Below are 17,987 nucleotides of genomic sequence, written 5' to 3'. Positions count from 1 at the left end.
CGCCTGTGCCGGCCAGGGAACAGCAGCAAGATGCAGGGGCTCCTCTGCACTCCCCTGCGCCCCACGATGGTGATGTGCTCGTGAGAAAAGGGCACTGGTGCGTGTGCATGGGGGACACGGGCACGCACATGCTGGCCCTGCAGAGGCTTACCTTCGGCTCCGCCGGCACAGGGCGCAAGGCTGCGGGGCAGGGAAGGGTGGTGGGAGGTGTTGGGCTGATAGGGCAGCTGGGCCAGCCTTACATCCCAACTGAACAAGGGGGTAGGTACCTCTACATGGCTTGTGGGCAGGTATACCTTGGGTCCACCAGCTTGAAGCATTTACTCTGGAGGCAAATTTGGCTTGCTTCATCAGGGATGATGCTCCTATCGTGAGGATGAGATAACACCACTGTTAGGTCCCAGAAGCTGTATTTCAGTGCTTGCTCTGAAATACAGAGGTCACTCAAGCATCCAGGCAGGTGAAAAACACCGTCCAAAAAGCAGACGGATCATTGACTGTGTTAGCATTAGGGGTGGTTTTACAGTCAGCAAGGAGAGTCCACCTTGGATGCCTGCTCTGTGCTGCTTTAGAGAGGTAAACACTGAGGGCCCCCAACCTCAACTACTATCCACCTGTAATAGTGAGCTGTCTGGCAGCTAACAGAGCCATAGTGCCCTTTAAAGCCAGTTCTAACCTCTGTTTCTGCCTCGTGCTCACCAATTTGGTGATGGTCACTACCGGGCCTCAGAGCCGTGAAGGCTATGTTATCAGTGCCCAGGCAAGACAATGTCTGTACAGGGGATGGGAAGGAGGAGGAAGGACTGCAAGGGTCTGGCAAGCAAAGAAGGGGACCTCCTTGAATGGATAAAAGAGAAAGGGGGGGACTGGAAGCTGAGCCATTCACGTTTCAAAAGAACTCCTCTGGCAACCCCTGCAGCCCTGCAAACCCCCAGGTCATGTCAACAGAGGACTCCTGAGCATCAGAAATTTGGCATGTGCCAAGGCCAAGACAAGGCAACTGGGTCCCTTGCCAGAGCTGAGCAAGGGCCTCCCCGTGACACAGCTGTGGGCAGAGGTTCCGTGTCGTGTGTTGCTGTCAGTTGCTCATGGCAACCCTTCAGTTGGCCCGTGGGTCACCCACAGACCTGCACAACCTTCAGGCTGCTGGAGGACGGGCTCCGCTCAACAGCCGGGCTCGACAGGGTGAGCGCTGAAGCATCACACTTGCTGCTTGGGAGGTCCCTGACCAAGGTAAGGACATCGACCCTCTCCCAGGCTTTTCTCCAGAGCACAGAGACCCTCAACAGCTGACTGCAGTCATAGCTAGTGACGGTTCACCCAACACAGCCCGAGGCTCCGCTGCTGGAAAGCAACAGGCTCCCCCCACATCTCAGCTGCGTCAGGGCATTTACCTCCTCCCCCAGACTTCTCCTTCTACATCAAAACTCTGCCATTGATAAAAGTCTTGTGCAGGTTTTGGGGGGAGGTTGTCATGCCACCTTGTGCTCCCGCTGACAGAGGGAACTGCTGCCCTTCATGGGGCAGGTAACTAAGGAGGCAAGGGCGCGCGGGGACAGCGTTCATGTTCAGGATAGGCTCTCCAATGTATACAATGTCCAGCTCCTGATGAAAATGGCCTCACTGTGGAAGGGCTGAGGAGGAGTCACGCTGAGGAGCACCCACCCAGCTTGCTGCCATTCCTTCCATTGTGCTGGTCTTTCCTTTGCCTTCAAATCCAGACCTCGCTTACCTCCCAAAATTACATCTGGAAACAAAAGATTCAGGGATATTAGGGATATTCACACCAATGTTACTAATGATTGGATGGGAGCAGGGTTTGGCTGCTAGGCTCCTTATCAGTGAAGATGCTACTATCGTGGAAAATAGTACTCCCATTCCACCTCTCGCTGTAAGAAACACCTCCTTTGTCTATCTACGTGATGGATCTGTGCCAAGTCAAGTGGGCAGGGACACTGTTGCTCTGCTTTTTTGCCACTTCCACAGGCACCAGGCAGTACAGCTCATTTCTGGGATCAGTGGGGCATAATCTGCTCACTCTGTTTGCAGGTCACCAGCCTTGGTGAACCTGCACCTCAGTCTCTCTCTGTGAAAGGAACCTTTACCTTTCAGAGGAGACAAATGCCTCTTCTAAAATAGTCGGGCCATGAATAAAAATCGCCATGAAAATTAATGGCCTCTGCTGGACCAGATAGTCTCACCGTATATTTCTGACCGTTTCTCTGCAATCTACTACTTTAAGCAGGATGTATACCACTTAAAATCATCTTTCATTGGTCACGGTAGGCTTTTCACACATACTTGTTCAAGATAAGCTTTTCTCTTCTCTCTTTATGCAGCCTGAGCCAAGGACGTGGCCATGTTTGCCCACAGCATGGAGAACAGCAGCGGTCCTTTTGTTCTCCCTGCCTTACTGCTCCTGCTGCAGAACAAGAGCTACCCCGAAGCCTCCATCCCTCCTGCTGGCTACGAGATGACGGAGTCACCCATAGCACCCAGCTCAAGCAGGAACCGCACTGTCTTGCACTATGAACTGAGGCCGGGGGAAATTGCAGCAGCTGGCATGGTTTTGGGAGCGCTGTGGCTGGTTTCCGTCTTTGGAAACTCCCTCGTTTGCTTAGTGATCCACAGGAGCCGGAGGACACAATCCACCACCAACTATTTTGTCGTCTCCATGGCTTGCGCAGACCTTCTCATCAGTGTCGCAAGCGCGCCCTTCGTGCTGCTGCAGTTTGCCTACGGCAGCTGGCCCCTGGGGAACGTGATGTGCAAGCTGGTAAGGTACATACAGTACCTCAGCCCTGGAGTCCAGACACACGTGCTCCTCTCTATATGCGTGGATCGATTCTACACTATCGTCTACCCCTGAGCTTCAAAGTGTCCAGGGAGAAAGCCAAGAAAATGATTCTGGCCTCCTGGCTAGTTGACGCTGTATTTGCATCACCGGCTTTCTTGTTCTGTGGCTCCAACAGCAACGACCACTGCAACTTTTTTCTCCCGGATTCTTGGGAAGGAGCCGTCTACAGTATCGTCCAGCTCTTGGTGGTGTTTTTGATCCCGTCCATCCTCATCATCCTCTTCTACCAGAAGGTCATCAAGTACATTTGGAGAATAGGCACCGATGGCATGACCGTCAGGAGGACAATGAATATTGTCCCAAGAACAAAAGTGAAAACCATCAAGATGTTCTTAATGTTAAACTCGGTGTTTCTCCTGTCCTGGCTCCCTTTTACGTGGTACAGCTGTGGCACCCCAGGAAGCAGACTACAGAAAGAGCTCCTTGGTTTTCCTGGCCATCACCTGCATCTCCTTCAGTTCTTCAGCCTCTAAGCCAACCCTCTACTCTGTGTATAATGCAAACTTCAGAAGAGGGGTGAAGGAAACTTGTTGCATGTCCGCCATGAAATGCTACAGAAGCAATGCATACACCATCACCACCAGTTCCAGGATAGCAAAAAATCACGTTGGGATCGCAGAAATCCCAGCTCCGGCCAAAACTGTCACCAAAGACTCCATCTATGATGCTTTTAACAGAGAAGCAAAGGAAAAAAGCTTGCCTGGCCTATTCAGTCCAATCCTCCAAATACGTTTGTCTAGTTGGCTTCACTGCATTGAAAAATTACAAGGTACCCCAGAACCAGGAGCTTTCTCTCCGCTTTGAACCAATGTGTATTTACATATTTTTAACACAACTTTTGGGAAAGAAAAACAGATGTTTTATTTTATTAAATGCCTTGATTTTGATGTGTCCCGTCTATTTCATTTCGGTTACCGTCTGCTTTTTGGAACTACTCTCCCTGAATCACAGGCATTACTTTGTTAACAAAACAGACAAGCTCTTACACTCTCTGTATGTAGGGAGAAAAGGGAAAGAAAAAACACGGCTTTTTGTAATCACTGTACATTAGTCACCATGTAGAAATGCATAAATCCACCCAAAGCCATCTAGACTTCCTTTCGTTATGTCCTTGGGAGTACTTTTGCCCGGGGCTTTTCCTGCTTGTTCAGACCCCACGGGGAAGATGTCCAGGCATGGGCAATGCTGGCATCACTCTGAGCCCACTGACATGGCTGGTTACATTCCCACTGCCCCGCTAGGGTCAGCATCAGGCCAGCGCCGAATGCTTTGGCATCTTTGTTGTCGCGCCTCTCCAGAGGTCTGGTGGTCCAAACTGCCTGAGACAAGTCCTCCCCTTGGGCTTGCCCTGCTCGCCTCCTCTTCAGCTGCTTCTACAGCCAGCCTGCTGCACCCACCCAGAAGCCAGGGCTGGGCACCACCTGGGAGAAGACCTGCTGATCAAAAGGGGCCACGGCTGTACCAGGCACCCGGGGACTCCTCACGTCTTATAGTCAGTGTGTCTCCTGGCCTGAGTCCCTTCTTCTGACGTACACCTCTGGCACCTGCAGCAAATTGTGGGTTTTCCCAAACAGGAGGAGGAAAACCAGCTCTGCAGTCACACGCTCGCCTGACAGCATCCTCCACGCGTGCATGTTTCAATAGGTCCCTAAGAGGCATCCCAGAGGAGACAAACTGGCAGGGAGCTGTGGCTGCAGGTGGAGCTGGCTCCTGCTGCTATTTCTCTGCCAGCACAGTGAGAAAACAAGCCAACGGGACCGGCCGGGGCTTCGGTCCTGGTGGGAAGGGGAACAGCACCGCCTGTGCCGGCCAGGGAACAGCAGCAAGATGCAGGGGCTCCTCTGCACTCCCCTGCGCCCCACGATGGTGATGTGCTCGTGAGAAAAGGGCACTGGTGCGTGTGCATGGGGGACACGGGCACGCACATGCTGGCCCTGCAGAGGCTTACCTTCGGCTCCGCCGGCACAGGGCGCAAGGCTGCGGGGCAGGGAAGGGTGGTGGGAGGTGTTGGGCTGATAGGGCAGCTGGGCCAGCCTTACATCCCAACTGAACAAGGGGGTAGGTACCTCTACATGGCTTGTGGGCAGGTATACCTTGGGTCCACCAGCTTGAAGCATTTACTCTGGAGGCAAATTTGGCTTGCTTCATCAGGGATGATGCTCCTATCGTGAGGATGAGATAACACCACTGTTAGGTCCCAGAAGCTGTATTTCAGTGCTTGCTCTGAAATACAGAGGTCACTCAAGCATCCAGGCAGGTGAAAAACACCGTCCAAAAAGCAGACGGATCATTGACTGTGTTAGCATTAGGGGTGGTTTTACAGTCAGCAAGGAGAGTCCACCTTGGATGCCTGCTCTGTGCTGCTTTAGAGAGGTAAACACTGAGGGCCCCCAACCTCAACTACTATCCACCTGTAATAGTGAGCTGTCTGGCAGCTAACAGAGCCATAGTGCCCTTTAAAGCCAGTTCTAACCTCTGTTTCTGCCTCGTGCTCACCAATTTGGTGATGGTCACTACCGGGCCTCAGAGCCGTGAAGGCTATGTTATCAGTGCCCAGGCAAGACAATGTCTGTACAGGGGATGGGAAGGAGGAGGAAGGACTGCAAGGGTCTGGCAAGCAAAGAAGGGGACCTCCTTGAATGGATAAAAGAGAAAGGGGGACTGGAAGCTGAGCCATTCACGTTTCAAAAGAACTCCTCTGGCAACCCCTGCAGCCCTGCAAACCCCCAGGTCATGTCAACAGAGGACTCCTGAGCATCAGAAATTTGGCATGTGCCAAGGCCAAGACAAGGCAACTGGGTCCCTTGCCAGAGCTGAGCAAGGGCCTCCCCGTGACACAGCTGTGGGCAGAGGTTCCGTGTCGTGTGTTGCTGTCAGTTGCTCATGGCAACCCTTCAGTTGGCCCGTGGGTCACCCACAGACCTGCACAACCTTCAGGCTGCTGGAGGACGGGCTCCGCTCAACAGCCGGGCTCGACAGGGTGAGCGCTGAAGCATCACACTTGCTGCTTGGGAGGTCCCTGACCAAGGTAAGGACATCGACCCTCTCCCAGGCTTTTCTCCAGAGCACAGAGACCCTCAACAGCTGACTGCAGTCATAGCTAGTGACGGTTCACCCAACACAGCCCGAGGCTCCGCTGCTGGAAAGCAACAGGCTCCCCCCACATCTCAGCTGCGTCAGGGCATTTACCTCCTCCCCCAGACTTCTCCTTCTACATCAAAACTCTGCCATTGATAAAAGTCTTGTGCAGGTTTTGGGGGGAGGTTGTCATGCCACCTTGTGCTCCCGCTGACAGAGGGAACTGCTGCCCTTCATGGGGCAGGTAACTAAGGAGGCAAGGGCGCGCGGGGACAGCGTTCATGTTCAGGATAGGCTCTCCAATGTATACAATGTCCAGCTCCTGATGAAAATGGCCTCACTGTGGAAGGGCTGAGGAGGAGTCACGCTGAGGAGCACCCACCCAGCTTGCTGCCATTCCTTCCATTGTGCTGGTCTTTCCTTTGCCTTCAAATCCAGACCTCGCTTACCTCCCAAAATTACATCTGGAAACAAACAGATTCAGGGATATTAGGGATATTCACACCAATGTTACTAATGATTGGATGGGAGCAGGGTTTGGCTGCTAGGCTCCTTATCAGTGAAGATGCTACTATCGTGGAAAATAGTACTCCCATTCCACCTCTCGCTGTAAGAAACACCTCCTTTGTCTATCTACGTGATGGATCTGTGCCAAGTCAAGTGGGCAGGGACACTGTTGCTCTGCTTTTTGCCACTTCCACAGGCACCAGGCAGTACAGCTCATTTCTGGGATCAGTGGGGCATAATCTGCTCACTCTGTTTGCAGGTCACCAGCCTTGGTGAACCTGCACCTCAGTCTCTCTCTGTGAAAGGAACCTTTACCTTTCAGAGGAGACAAATGCCTCTTCTAAAATAGTCGGGCCATGAATAAAAATCGCCATGAAAATTAATGGCCTCTGCTGGACCAGATAGTCTCACCGTATATTTCTGACCGTTTCTCTGCAATCTACTACTTTAAGCAGGATGTATACCACTTAAAATCATCTTTCATTGGTCACGGTAGGCTTTTCACACATACTTGTTCAAGATAAGCTTTTCTCTTCTCTCTTTATGCAGCCTGAGCCAAGGACGTGGCCATGTTTGCCCACAGCATGGAGAACAGCAGCGGTCCTTTTGTTCTCCCTGCCTTACTGCTCCTGCTGCAGAACAAGAGCTACCCCGAAGCCTCCATCCCTCCTGCTGGCTACGAGATGACGGAGTCACCCATAGCACCCAGCTCAAGCAGGAACCGCACTGTCTTGCACTATGAACTGAGGCCGGGGGAAATTGCAGCAGCTGGCATGGTTTTGGGAGCGCTGTGGCTGGTTTCCGTCTTTGGAAACTCCCTCGTTTGCTTAGTGATCCACAGGAGCCGGAGGACACAATCCACCACCAACTATTTTGTCGTCTCCATGGCTTGCGCAGACCTTCTCATCAGTGTCGCAAGCGCGCCCTTCGTGCTGCTGCAGTTTGCCTACGGCAGCTGGCCCCTGGGGAACGTGATGTGCAAGCTGGTAAGGTACATACAGTACCTCAGCCCTGGAGTCCAGACACACGTGCTCCTCTCTATATGCGTGGATCGATTCTACACTATCGTCTACCCCTGAGCTTCAAAGTGTCCAGGGAGAAAGCCAAGAAAATGATTCTGGCCTCCTGGCTAGTTGACGCTGTATTTGCATCACCGGCTTTCTTGTTCTGTGGCTCCAACAGCAACGACCACTGCAACTTTTTTCTCCCGGATTCTTGGGAAGGAGCCGTCTACAGTATCGTCCAGCTCTTGGTGGTGTTTTTGATCCCGTCCATCCTCATCATCCTCTTCTACCAGAAGGTCATCAAGTACATTTGGAGAATAGGCACCGATGGCATGACCGTCAGGAGGACAATGAATATTGTCCCAAGAACAAAAGTGAAAACCATCAAGATGTTCTTAATGTTAAACTCGGTGTTTCTCCTGTCCTGGCTCCCTTTTTACGTGGTACAGCTGTGGCACCCCCAGGAAGCAGACTACAGAAAGAGCTCCTTGGTTTTCCTGGCCATCACCTGCATCTCCTTCAGTTCTTCAGCCTCTAAGCCAACCCTCTACTCTGTGTATAATGCAAACTTCAGAAGAGGGGTGAAGGAAACTTGTTGCATGTCCGCCATGAAATGCTACAGAAGCAATGCATACACCATCACCACCAGTTCCAGGATAGCAAAAAAAAATCACGTTGGGATCGCAGAAATCCCAGCTCCGGCCAAAACTGTCACCAAAGACTCCATCTATGATGCTTTTAACAGAGAAGCAAAGGAAAAAAAGCTTGCCTGGCCTATTCAGTCCAATCCTCCAAATACGTTTGTCTAGTTGGCTTCACTGCATTGAAAAATTACATGGTACCCCCAGAACCAGGAGCTTTCTCTCCGCTTTGAACCAATGTGTATTTACATATTTTTAACACAACTTTTGGGAAAGAAAAACAGATGTTTTATTTTATTAAATGCCTTGATTTTGATGTGTCCCGTCTATTTCATTTCGGTTACCGTCTGCTTTTTGGAACTACTCTCCCTGAATCACAGGCATTACTTTGTTAACAAAACAGACAAGCTCTTACACTCTCTGTATGTAGGGAGAAAAGGGAAAGAAAAAACACGGCTTTTTGTAATCACTGTACATTAGTCACCATGTAGAAATGCATAAATCCACCCAAAGCCATCTAGACTTCCTTTCGTTATGTCCTTGGGAGTACTTTTGCCCGGGGCTTTTCCTGCTTGTTCAGACCCCACGGGGAAGATGTCCAGGCATGGGCAATGCTGGCATCACTCTGAGCCCACTGACATGGCTGGTTACATTCCCACTGCCCCGCTAGGGTCAGCATCAGGCCAGCGCCGAATGCTTTGGCATCTTTGTTGTCGCGCCTCTCCAGAGGTCTGGTGGTCCAAACTGCCTGAGACAAGTCCTCCCCTTGGGCTTGCCCTGCTCGCCTCCTCTTCAGCTGCTTCTACAGCCAGCCTGCTGCACCCACCCAGAAGCCAGGGCTGGGCACCACCTGGGAGAAGACCTGCTGATCAAAAGGGGCCACGGCTGTACCAGGCACCCGGGGACTCCTCACGTCTTATAGTCAGTGTGTCTCCTGGCCTGAGTCCCTTCTTCTGACGTACACCTCTGGCACCTGCAGCAAATTGTGGGTTTTCCCAAACAGGAGGAGGAAAACCAGCTCTGCAGTCACACGCTCGCCTGACAGCATCCTCCACGCGTGCATGTTTCAATAGGTCCCTAAGAGGCATCCCAGAGGAGACAAACTGGCAGGGAGCTGTGGCTGCAGGTGGAGCTGGCTCCTGCTGCTATTTCTCTGCCAGCACAGTGAGAAAACAAGCCAACGGGACCGGCCGGGGCTTCGGTCCTGGTGGGAAGGGGAACAGCACCGCCTGTGCCGGCCAGGGAACAGCAGCAAGATGCAGGGGCTCCTCTGCACTCCCCTGCGCCCCACGATGGTGATGTGCTCGTGAGAAAAGGGCACTGGTGCGTGTGCATGGGGGACACGGGCACGCACATGCTGGCCCTGCAGAGGCTTACCTTCGGCTCCGCCGGCACAGGGCGCAAGGCTGCGGGGCAGGGAAGGGTGGTGGGAGGTGTTGGGCTGATAGGGCAGCTGGGCCAGCCTTACATCCCAACTGAACAAGGGGGTAGGTACCTCTACATGGCTTGTGGGCAGGTATACCTTGGGTCCACCAGCTTGAAGCATTTACTCTGGAGGCAAATTTGGCTTGCTTCATCAGGGATGATGCTCCTATCGTGAGGATGAGATAACACCACTGTTAGGTCCCAGAAGCTGTATTTCAGTGCTTGCTCTGAAATACAGAGGTCACTCAAGCATCCAGGCAGGTGAAAAACACCGTCCAAAAAGCAGACGGATCATTGACTGTGTTAGCATTAGGGGTGGTTTTACAGTCAGCAAGGAGAGTCCACCTTGGATGCCTGCTCTGTGCTGCTTTAGAGAGGTAAACACTGAGGGCCCCCAACCTCAACTACTATCCACCTGTAATAGTGAGCTGTCTGGCAGCTAACAGAGCCATAGTGCCCTTTAAAGCCAGTTCTAACCTCTGTTTCTGCCTCGTGCTCACCAATTTGGTGATGGTCACTACCGGGCCTCAGAGCCGTGAAGGCTATGTTATCAGTGCCCAGGCAAGACAATGTCTGTACAGGGGATGGGAAGGAGGAGGAAGGACTGCAAGGGTCTGGCAAGCAAAGAAGGGGACCTCCTTGAATGGATAAAAGAGAAAGGGGGGGACTGGAAGCTGAGCCATTCACGTTTCAAAAGAACTCCTCTGGCAACCCCTGCAGCCCTGCAAACCCCCAGGTCATGTCAACAGAGGACTCCTGAGCATCAGAAATTTGGCATGTGCCAAGGCCAAGACAAGGCAACTGGGTCCCTTGCCAGAGCTGAGCAAGGGCCTCCCCGTGACACAGCTGTGGGCAGAGGTTCCGTGTCGTGTGTTGCTGTCAGTTGCTCATGGCAACCCTTCAGTTGGCCCGTGGGTCACCCACAGACCTGCACAACCTTCAGGCTGCTGGAGGACGGGCTCCGCTCAACAGCCGGGCTCGACAGGGTGAGCGCTGAAGCATCACACTTGCTGCTTGGGAGGTCCCTGACCAAGGTAAGGACATCGACCCTCTCCCAGGCTTTTCTCCAGAGCACAGAGACCCTCAACAGCTGACTGCAGTCATAGCTAGTGACGGTTCACCCAACACAGCCCGAGGCTCCGCTGCTGGAAAGCAACAGGCTCCCCCCACATCTCAGCTGCGTCAGGGCATTTACCTCCTCCCCCAGACTTCTCCTTCTACATCAAAACTCTGCCATTGATAAAAGTCTTGTGCAGGTTTTGGGGGGAGGTTGTCATGCCACCTTGTGCTCCCGCTGACAGAGGGAACTGCTGCCCTTCATGGGGCAGGTAACTAAGGAGGCAAGGGCGCGCGGGGACAGCGTTCATGTTCAGGATAGGCTCTCCAATGTATACAATGTCCAGCTCCTGATGAAAATGGCCTCACTGTGGAAGGGCTGAGGAGGAGTCACGCTGAGGAGCACCCACCCAGCTTGCTGCCATTCCTTCCATTGTGCTGGTCTTTCCTTTGCCTTCAAATCCAGACCTCGCTTACCTCCCAAAATTACATCTGGAAACAAAAGATTCAGGGATATTAGGGATATTCACACCAATGTTACTAATGATTGGATGGGAGCAGGGTTTGGCTGCTAGGCTCCTTATCAGTGAAGATGCTACTATCGTGGAAAATAGTACTCCCATTCCACCTCTCGCTGTAAGAAACACCTCCTTTGTCTATCTACGTGATGGATCTGTGCCAAGTCAAGTGGGCAGGGACACTGTTGCTCTGCTTTTTTGCCACTTCCACAGGCACCAGGCAGTACAGCTCATTTCTGGGATCAGTGGGGCATAATCTGCTCACTCTGTTTGCAGGTCACCAGCCTTGGTGAACCTGCACCTCAGTCTCTCTCTGTGAAAGGAACCTTTACCTTTCAGAGGAGACAAATGCCTCTTCTAAAATAGTCGGGCCATGAATAAAAATCGCCATGAAAATTAATGGCCTCTGCTGGACCAGATAGTCTCACCGTATATTTCTGACCGTTTCTCTGCAATCTACTACTTTAAGCAGGATGTATACCACTTAAAATCATCTTTCATTGGTCACGGTAGGCTTTTCACACATACTTGTTCAAGATAAGCTTTTCTCTTCTCTCTTTATGCAGCCTGAGCCAAGGACGTGGCCATGTTTGCCCACAGCATGGAGAACAGCAGCGGTCCTTTTGTTCTCCCTGCCTTACTGCTCCTGCTGCAGAACAAGAGCTACCCCGAAGCCTCCATCCCTCCTGCTGGCTACGAGATGACGGAGTCACCCATAGCACCCAGCTCAAGCAGGAACCGCACTGTCTTGCACTATGAACTGAGGCCGGGGGAAATTGCAGCAGCTGGCATGGTTTTGGGAGCGCTGTGGCTGGTTTCCGTCTTTGGAAACTCCCTCGTTTGCTTAGTGATCCACAGGAGCCGGAGGACACAATCCACCACCAACTATTTTGTCGTCTCCATGGCTTGCGCAGACCTTCTCATCAGTGTCGCAAGCGCGCCCTTCGTGCTGCTGCAGTTTGCCTACGGCAGCTGGCCCCTGGGGAACGTGATGTGCAAGCTGGTAAGGTACATACAGTACCTCAGCCCTGGAGTCCAGACACACGTGCTCCTCTCTATATGCGTGGATCGATTCTACACTATCGTCTACCCGCTGAGCTTCAAAGTGTCCAGGGAGAAAGCCAAGAAAATGATTCTGGCCTCCTGGCTAGTTGACGCTGTATTTGCATCACCGGCTTTCTTGTTCTGTGGCTCCAACAGCAACGACCACTGCAACTTTTTTCTCCCGGATTCTTGGGAAGGAGCCGTCTACAGTATCGTCCAGCTCTTGGTGGTGTTTTTGATCCCGTCCATCCTCATCATCCTCTTCTACCAGAAGGTCATCAAGTACATTTGGAGAATAGGCACCGATGGCATGACCGTCAGGAGGACAATGAATATTGTCCCAAGAACAAAAGTGAAAACCATCAAGATGTTCTTAATGTTAAACTCGGTGTTTCTCCTGTCCTGGCTCCCTTTTTACGTGGTACAGCTGTGGCACCCCCAGGAAGCAGACTACAGAAAGAGCTCCTTGGTTTTCCTGGCCATCACCTGCATCTCCTTCAGTTCTTCAGCCTCTAAGCCAACCCTCTACTCTGTGTATAATGCAAACTTCAGAAGAGGGGTGAAGGAAACTTGTTGCATGTCCGCCATGAAATGCTACAGAAGCAATGCATACACCATCACCACCAGTTCCAGGATAGCAAAAAAAAATCACGTTGGGATCGCAGAAATCCCAGCTCCGGCCAAAACTGTCACCAAAGACTCCATCTATGATGCTTTTAACAGAGAAGCAAAGGAAAAAAAGCTTGCCTGGCCTATTCAGTCCAATCCTCCAAATACGTTTGTCTAGTTGGCTTCACTGCATTGAAAAATTACATGGTACCCCCAGAACCAGGAGCTTTCTCTCCGCTTTGAACCAATGTGTATTTACATATTTTTAACACAACTTTTGGGAAAGAAAAACAGATGTTTTATTTTATTAAATGCCTTGATTTTGATGTGTCCCGTCTATTTCATTTCGGTTACCGTCTGCTTTTTGGAACTACTCTCCCTGAATCACAGGCATTACTTTGTTAACAAAACAGACAAGCTCTTACACTCTCTGTATGTAGGGAGAAAAGGGAAAGAAAAACACGGCTTTTTGTAATCACTGTACATTAGTCACCATGTAGAAATGCATAAATCCACCCAAAGCCATCTAGACTTCCTTTCGTTATGTCCTTGGGAGTACTTTTGCCCGGGGCTTTTCCTGCTTGTTCAGACCCCACGGGGAAGATGTCCAGGCATGGGCAATGCTGGCATCACTCTGAGCCCACTGACATGGCTGGTTACATTCCCACTGCCCCGCTAGGGTCAGCATCAGGCCAGCGCCGAATGCTTTGGCATCTTTGTTGTCGCGCCTCTCCAGAGGTCTGGTGGTCCAAACTGCCTGAGACAAGTCCTCCCCTTGGGCTTGCCCTGCTCGCCTCCTCTTCAGCTGCTTCTACAGCCAGCCTGCTGCACCCACCCAGAAGCCAGGGCTGGGCACCACCTGGGAGAAGACCTGCTGATCAAAAGGGGCCACGGCTGTACCAGGCACCCGGGGACTCCTCACGTCTTATAGTCAGTGTGTCTCCTGGCCTGAGTCCCTTCTTCTGACGTACACCTCTGGCACCTGCAGCAAATTGTGGGTTTTCCCAAACAGGAGGAGGAAAACCAGCTCTGCAGTCACACGCTCGCCTGACAGCATCCTCCACGCGTGCATGTTTCAATAGGTCCCTAAGAGGCATCCCAGAGGAGACAAACTGGCAGGGAGCTGTGGCTGCAGGTGGAGCTGGCTCCTGCTGCTATTTCTCTGCCAGCACAGTGAGAAAACAAGCCAACGGGACCGGCCGGGGCTTCGGTCCTGGTGGGAAGGGGAACAGCACCGCCTGTGCCGGCCAGGGAACAGCAGCAAGATGCAGGGGCTCCTCTGCACTCCCCTGCGCCCCACGATGGTGATGTGCTCGTGAGAAAAGGGCACTGGTGCGTGTGCATGGGGGACACGGGCACGCACATGCTGGCCCTGCAGAGGCTTACCTTCGGCTCCGCCGGCACAGGGCGCAAGGCTGCGGGGCAGGGAAGGGTGGTGGGAGGTGTTGGGCTGATAGGGCAGCTGGGCCAGCCTTACATCCCAACTGAACAAGGGGGTAGGTACCTCTACATGGCTTGTGGGCAGGTATACCTTGGGTCCACCAGCTTGAAGCATTTACTCTGGAGGCAAATTTGGCTTGCTTCATCAGGGATGATGCTCCTATCGTGAGGATGAGATAACACCACTGTTAGGTCCCAGAAGCTGTATTTCAGTGCTTGCTCTGAAATACAGAGGTCACTCAAGCATCCAGGCAGGTGAAAAACACCGTCCAAAAAGCAGACGGATCATTGACTGTGTTAGCATTAGGGGTGGTTTTACAGTCAGCAAGGAGAGTCCACCTTGGATGCCTGCTCTGTGCTGCTTTAGAGAGGTAAACACTGAGGGCCCCCAACCTCAACTACTATCCACCTGTAATAGTGAGCTGTCTGGCAGCTAACAGAGCCATAGTGCCCTTTAAAGCCAGTTCTAACCTCTGTTTCTGCCTCGTGCTCACCAATTTGGTGATGGTCACTACCGGGCCTCAGAGCCGTGAAGGCTATGTTATCAGTGCCCAGGCAAGACAATGTCTGTACAGGGGATGGGAAGGAGGAGGAAGGACTGCAAGGGTCTGGCAAGCAAAGAAGGGGACCTCCTTGAATGGATAAAAGAGAAAGGGGGGGACTGGAAGCTGAGCCATTCACGTTTCAAAAGAACTCCTCTGGCAACCCCTGCAGCCCTGCAAACCCCCAGGTCATGTCAACAGAGGACTCCTGAGCATCAGAAATTTGGCATGTGCCAAGGCCAAGACAAGGCAACTGGGTCCCTTGCCAGAGCTGAGCAAGGGCCTCCCCGTGACACAGCTGTGGGCAGAGGTTCCGTGTCGTGTGTTGCTGTCAGTTGCTCATGGCAACCCTTCAGTTGGCCCGTGGGTCACCCACAGACCTGCACAACCTTCAGGCTGCTGGAGGACGGGCTCCGCTCAACAGCCGGGCTCGACAGGGTGAGCGCTGAAGCATCACACTTGCTGCTTGGGAGGTCCCTGACCAAGGTAAGGACATCGACCCTCTCCCAGGCTTTTCTCCAGAGCACAGAGACCCTCAACAGCTGACTGCAGTCATAGCTAGTGACGGTTCACCCAACACAGCCCGAGGCTCCGCTGCTGGAAAGCAACAGGCTCCCCCCACATCTCAGCTGCGTCAGGGCATTTACCTCCTCCCCCAGACTTCTCCTTCTACATCAAAACTCTGCCATTGATAAAAGTCTTGTGCAGGTTTTGGGGGGAGGTTGTCATGCCACCTTGTGCTCCCGCTGACAGAGGGAACTGCTGCCCTTCATGGGGCAGGTAACTAAGGAGGCAAGGGCGCGCGGGGACAGCGTTCATGTTCAGGATAGGCTCTCCAATGTATACAATGTCCAGCTCCTGATGAAAATGGCCTCACTGTGGAAGGGCTGAGGAGGAGTCACGCTGAGGAGCACCCACCCAGCTTGCTGCCATTCCTTCCATTGTGCTGGTCTTTCCTTTGCCTTCAAATCCAGACCTCGCTTACCTCCCAAAATTACATCTGGAAACAAAAAGATTCAGGGATATTAGGGATATTCACACCAATGTTACTAATGATTGGATGGGAGCAGGGTTTGGCTGCTAGGCTCCTTATCAGTGAAGATGCTACTATCGTGGAAAATAGTACTCCCATTCCACCTCTCGCTGTAAGAAACACCTCCTTTGTCTATCTACGTGATGGATCTGTGCCAAGTCAAGTGGGCAGGGACACTGTTGCTCTGCTTTTTTGCCACTTCCACAGGCACCAGGCAGTACAGCTCATTTCTGGGATCAGTGGGGCATAATCTGCTCACTCTGTTTGCAGGTCACCAGCCTTGGTGAACCTGCACCTCAGTCTCTCTCTGTGAAAGGAACCTTTACCTTTCAGAGGAGACAAATGCCTCTTCTAAAATAGTCGGGCCATGAATAAAAATCGCCATGAAAATTAATGGCCTCTGCTGGACCAGATAGTCTCACCGTATATTTCTGACCGTTTCTCTGCAATCTACTACTTTAAGCAGGATGTATACCACTTAAAATCATCTTTCATTGGTCACGGTAGGCTTTTCACACATACTTGTTCAAGATAAGCTTTTCTCTTCTCTCTTTATGCAGCCTGAGCCAAGGACGTGGCCATGTTTGCCCACAGCATGGAGAACAGCAGCGGTCCTTTTGTTCTCCCTGCCTTACTGCTCCTGCTGCAGAACAAGAGCTACCCCGAAGCCTCCATCCCTCCTGCTGGCTACGAGATGACGGAGTCACCCATAGCACCCAGCTCAAGCAGGAACCGCACTGTCTTGCACTATGAACTGAGGTCCGTGGAAATTGCAGCAGCTGGCATGGTTTTGGGAGCGCTGTGGCTGGTTTCCGTCTTTGGAAACTCCCTCGTTTGCTTAGTGATCCACAGGAGCCGGAGGACACAATCCACCACCAACTATTTTGTCGTCTCCATGGCTTGCGCAGACCTTCTCATCAGTGTCGCAAGCGCGCCCTTCGTGCTGCTGCAGTTTGCCTACGGCAGCTGGCCCCTGGGGAACGTGATGTGCAAGCTGGTAAGGTACATACAGTACCTCAGCCCTGGAGTCCAGACACACGTGCTCCTCTCTATATGCGTGGATCGATTCTACACTATCGTCTACCCCCTGAGCTTCAAAGTGTCCAGGGAGAAAGCCAAGAAAATGATTCTGGCCTCCTGGCTAGTTGACGCTGTATTTGCATCACCGGCTTTCTTGTTCTGTGGCTCCAACAGCAACGACCACTGCAACTTTTTCTCCCGGATTCTTGGGAAGGAGCCGTCTACAGTATCGTCCAGCTCTTGGTGGTGTTTTTGATCCCGTCCATCCTCATCATCCTCTTCTACCAGAAGGTCATCAAGTACATTTGGAGAATAGGCACCGATGGCATGACCGTCAGGAGGACAATGAATATTGTCCCAAGAACAAAAGTGAAAACCATCAAGATGTTCTTAATGTTAAACTCGGTGTTTCTCCTGTCCTGGCTCCCTTTTTACGTGGTACAGCTGTGGCACCCCCAGGAAGCAGACTACAGAAAGAGCTCCTTGGTTTTCCTGGCCATCACCTGCATCTCCTTCAGTTCTTCAGCCTCTAAGCCAACCCTCTACTCTGTGTATAATGCAAACTTCAGAAGAGGGGTGAAGGAAACTTGTTGCATGTCCGCCATGAAATGCTACAGAAGCAATGCATACACCATCACCACCAGTTCCAGGATAGCAAAAAAAAATCACGTTGGGATCGCAGAAATCCCAGCTCCGGCCAAAACTGTCACCAAAGACTCCATCTATGATGCTTTTAACAGAGAAGCAAAGGAAAAAAAGGCTTGCCTGGCCTATTCAGTCCAATCCCCCAAATATGTTTGTCTAGTTGGCTTCATTGCATTGAAAAATTACATGGTACCCCCAGAACCAGGAGCTTTCTCTCCGCTTTGAACCAATGTGTATTTACATATTTTTAACACATCTTTTAGGGAAGAAAAACAGATGTTTTATTTTATTAAATGCCTTGATTTTGATGTGTCCCGTCTATTTCATTTCGGTTACCGTCTGCTTTTTGGAACTACTCTCCCTGAATGACAGGCATTACTTTGTTACAAAACAGACAAGCTCTTACACTCTCTGTATGTAGGGAGAAAAGGGAAAGAAAAAACACGGCTTTTTGTAATCACTGTACATTACTCACCATGTAGAAATGCATAAATCCACCCCAAGCCATCTATACTTCCTGAAACAGACAGCCTTTTTTTTTTTTTTTTCCCTCTTATCACCCTCATTA

The 17,987-nt window shown here is 51.8% G+C and overlaps 1 protein-coding gene and 3 pseudogenes across 1 annotated transcript; all 4 read left to right on the top strand.

Moving 5' to 3' along the window:
* The first annotated feature begins 2,359 nt into the window (after positions 1-2,359).
* LOC140646423 (probable G-protein coupled receptor 19) lies at positions 2,360-3,597 on the top strand (annotated as a pseudogene).
* A 3,414-nt stretch (positions 3,598-7,011) lies between these two features.
* On the top strand, positions 7,012-8,255 carry LOC140646414 (probable G-protein coupled receptor 19; annotated as a pseudogene).
* A 3,417-nt stretch (positions 8,256-11,672) lies between these two features.
* LOC140646411 (probable G-protein coupled receptor 19) lies at positions 11,673-12,917 on the top strand. The gene has a single exon (XM_072850297.1). It carries the CDS (start codon positions 11,673-11,675, stop codon positions 12,915-12,917), a length of 1,245 nt encoding a protein of 414 aa, XP_072706398.1.
* Positions 12,918-16,334: 3,417 nt separating this feature from the next.
* On the top strand, positions 16,335-17,579 carry LOC140646406 (probable G-protein coupled receptor 19; annotated as a pseudogene).
* Positions 17,580-17,987: the final 408 nt, after the last annotated feature.

The sequence above is a fragment of the Ciconia boyciana genome, chromosome 1 (genome assembly GCF_034638445.1).
Source record: "Ciconia boyciana chromosome 1, ASM3463844v1, whole genome shotgun sequence".
In the NCBI taxonomy this organism is placed as follows: Eukaryota; Metazoa; Chordata; class Aves; order Ciconiiformes; family Ciconiidae; genus Ciconia; species Ciconia boyciana.
The sequence above is the reverse complement of the archived record's forward strand: the minus strand, read 5'-3'. Positions and strand labels throughout refer to the sequence as shown.

Coding starts and splice junctions, on each gene's coding strand:
- LOC140646411 (XM_072850297.1), top strand. CDS start 11,673: ATGTTTGCCCACAGCATGGAGAACAGCAGCGGTCCTTTTGTTCTCCCT.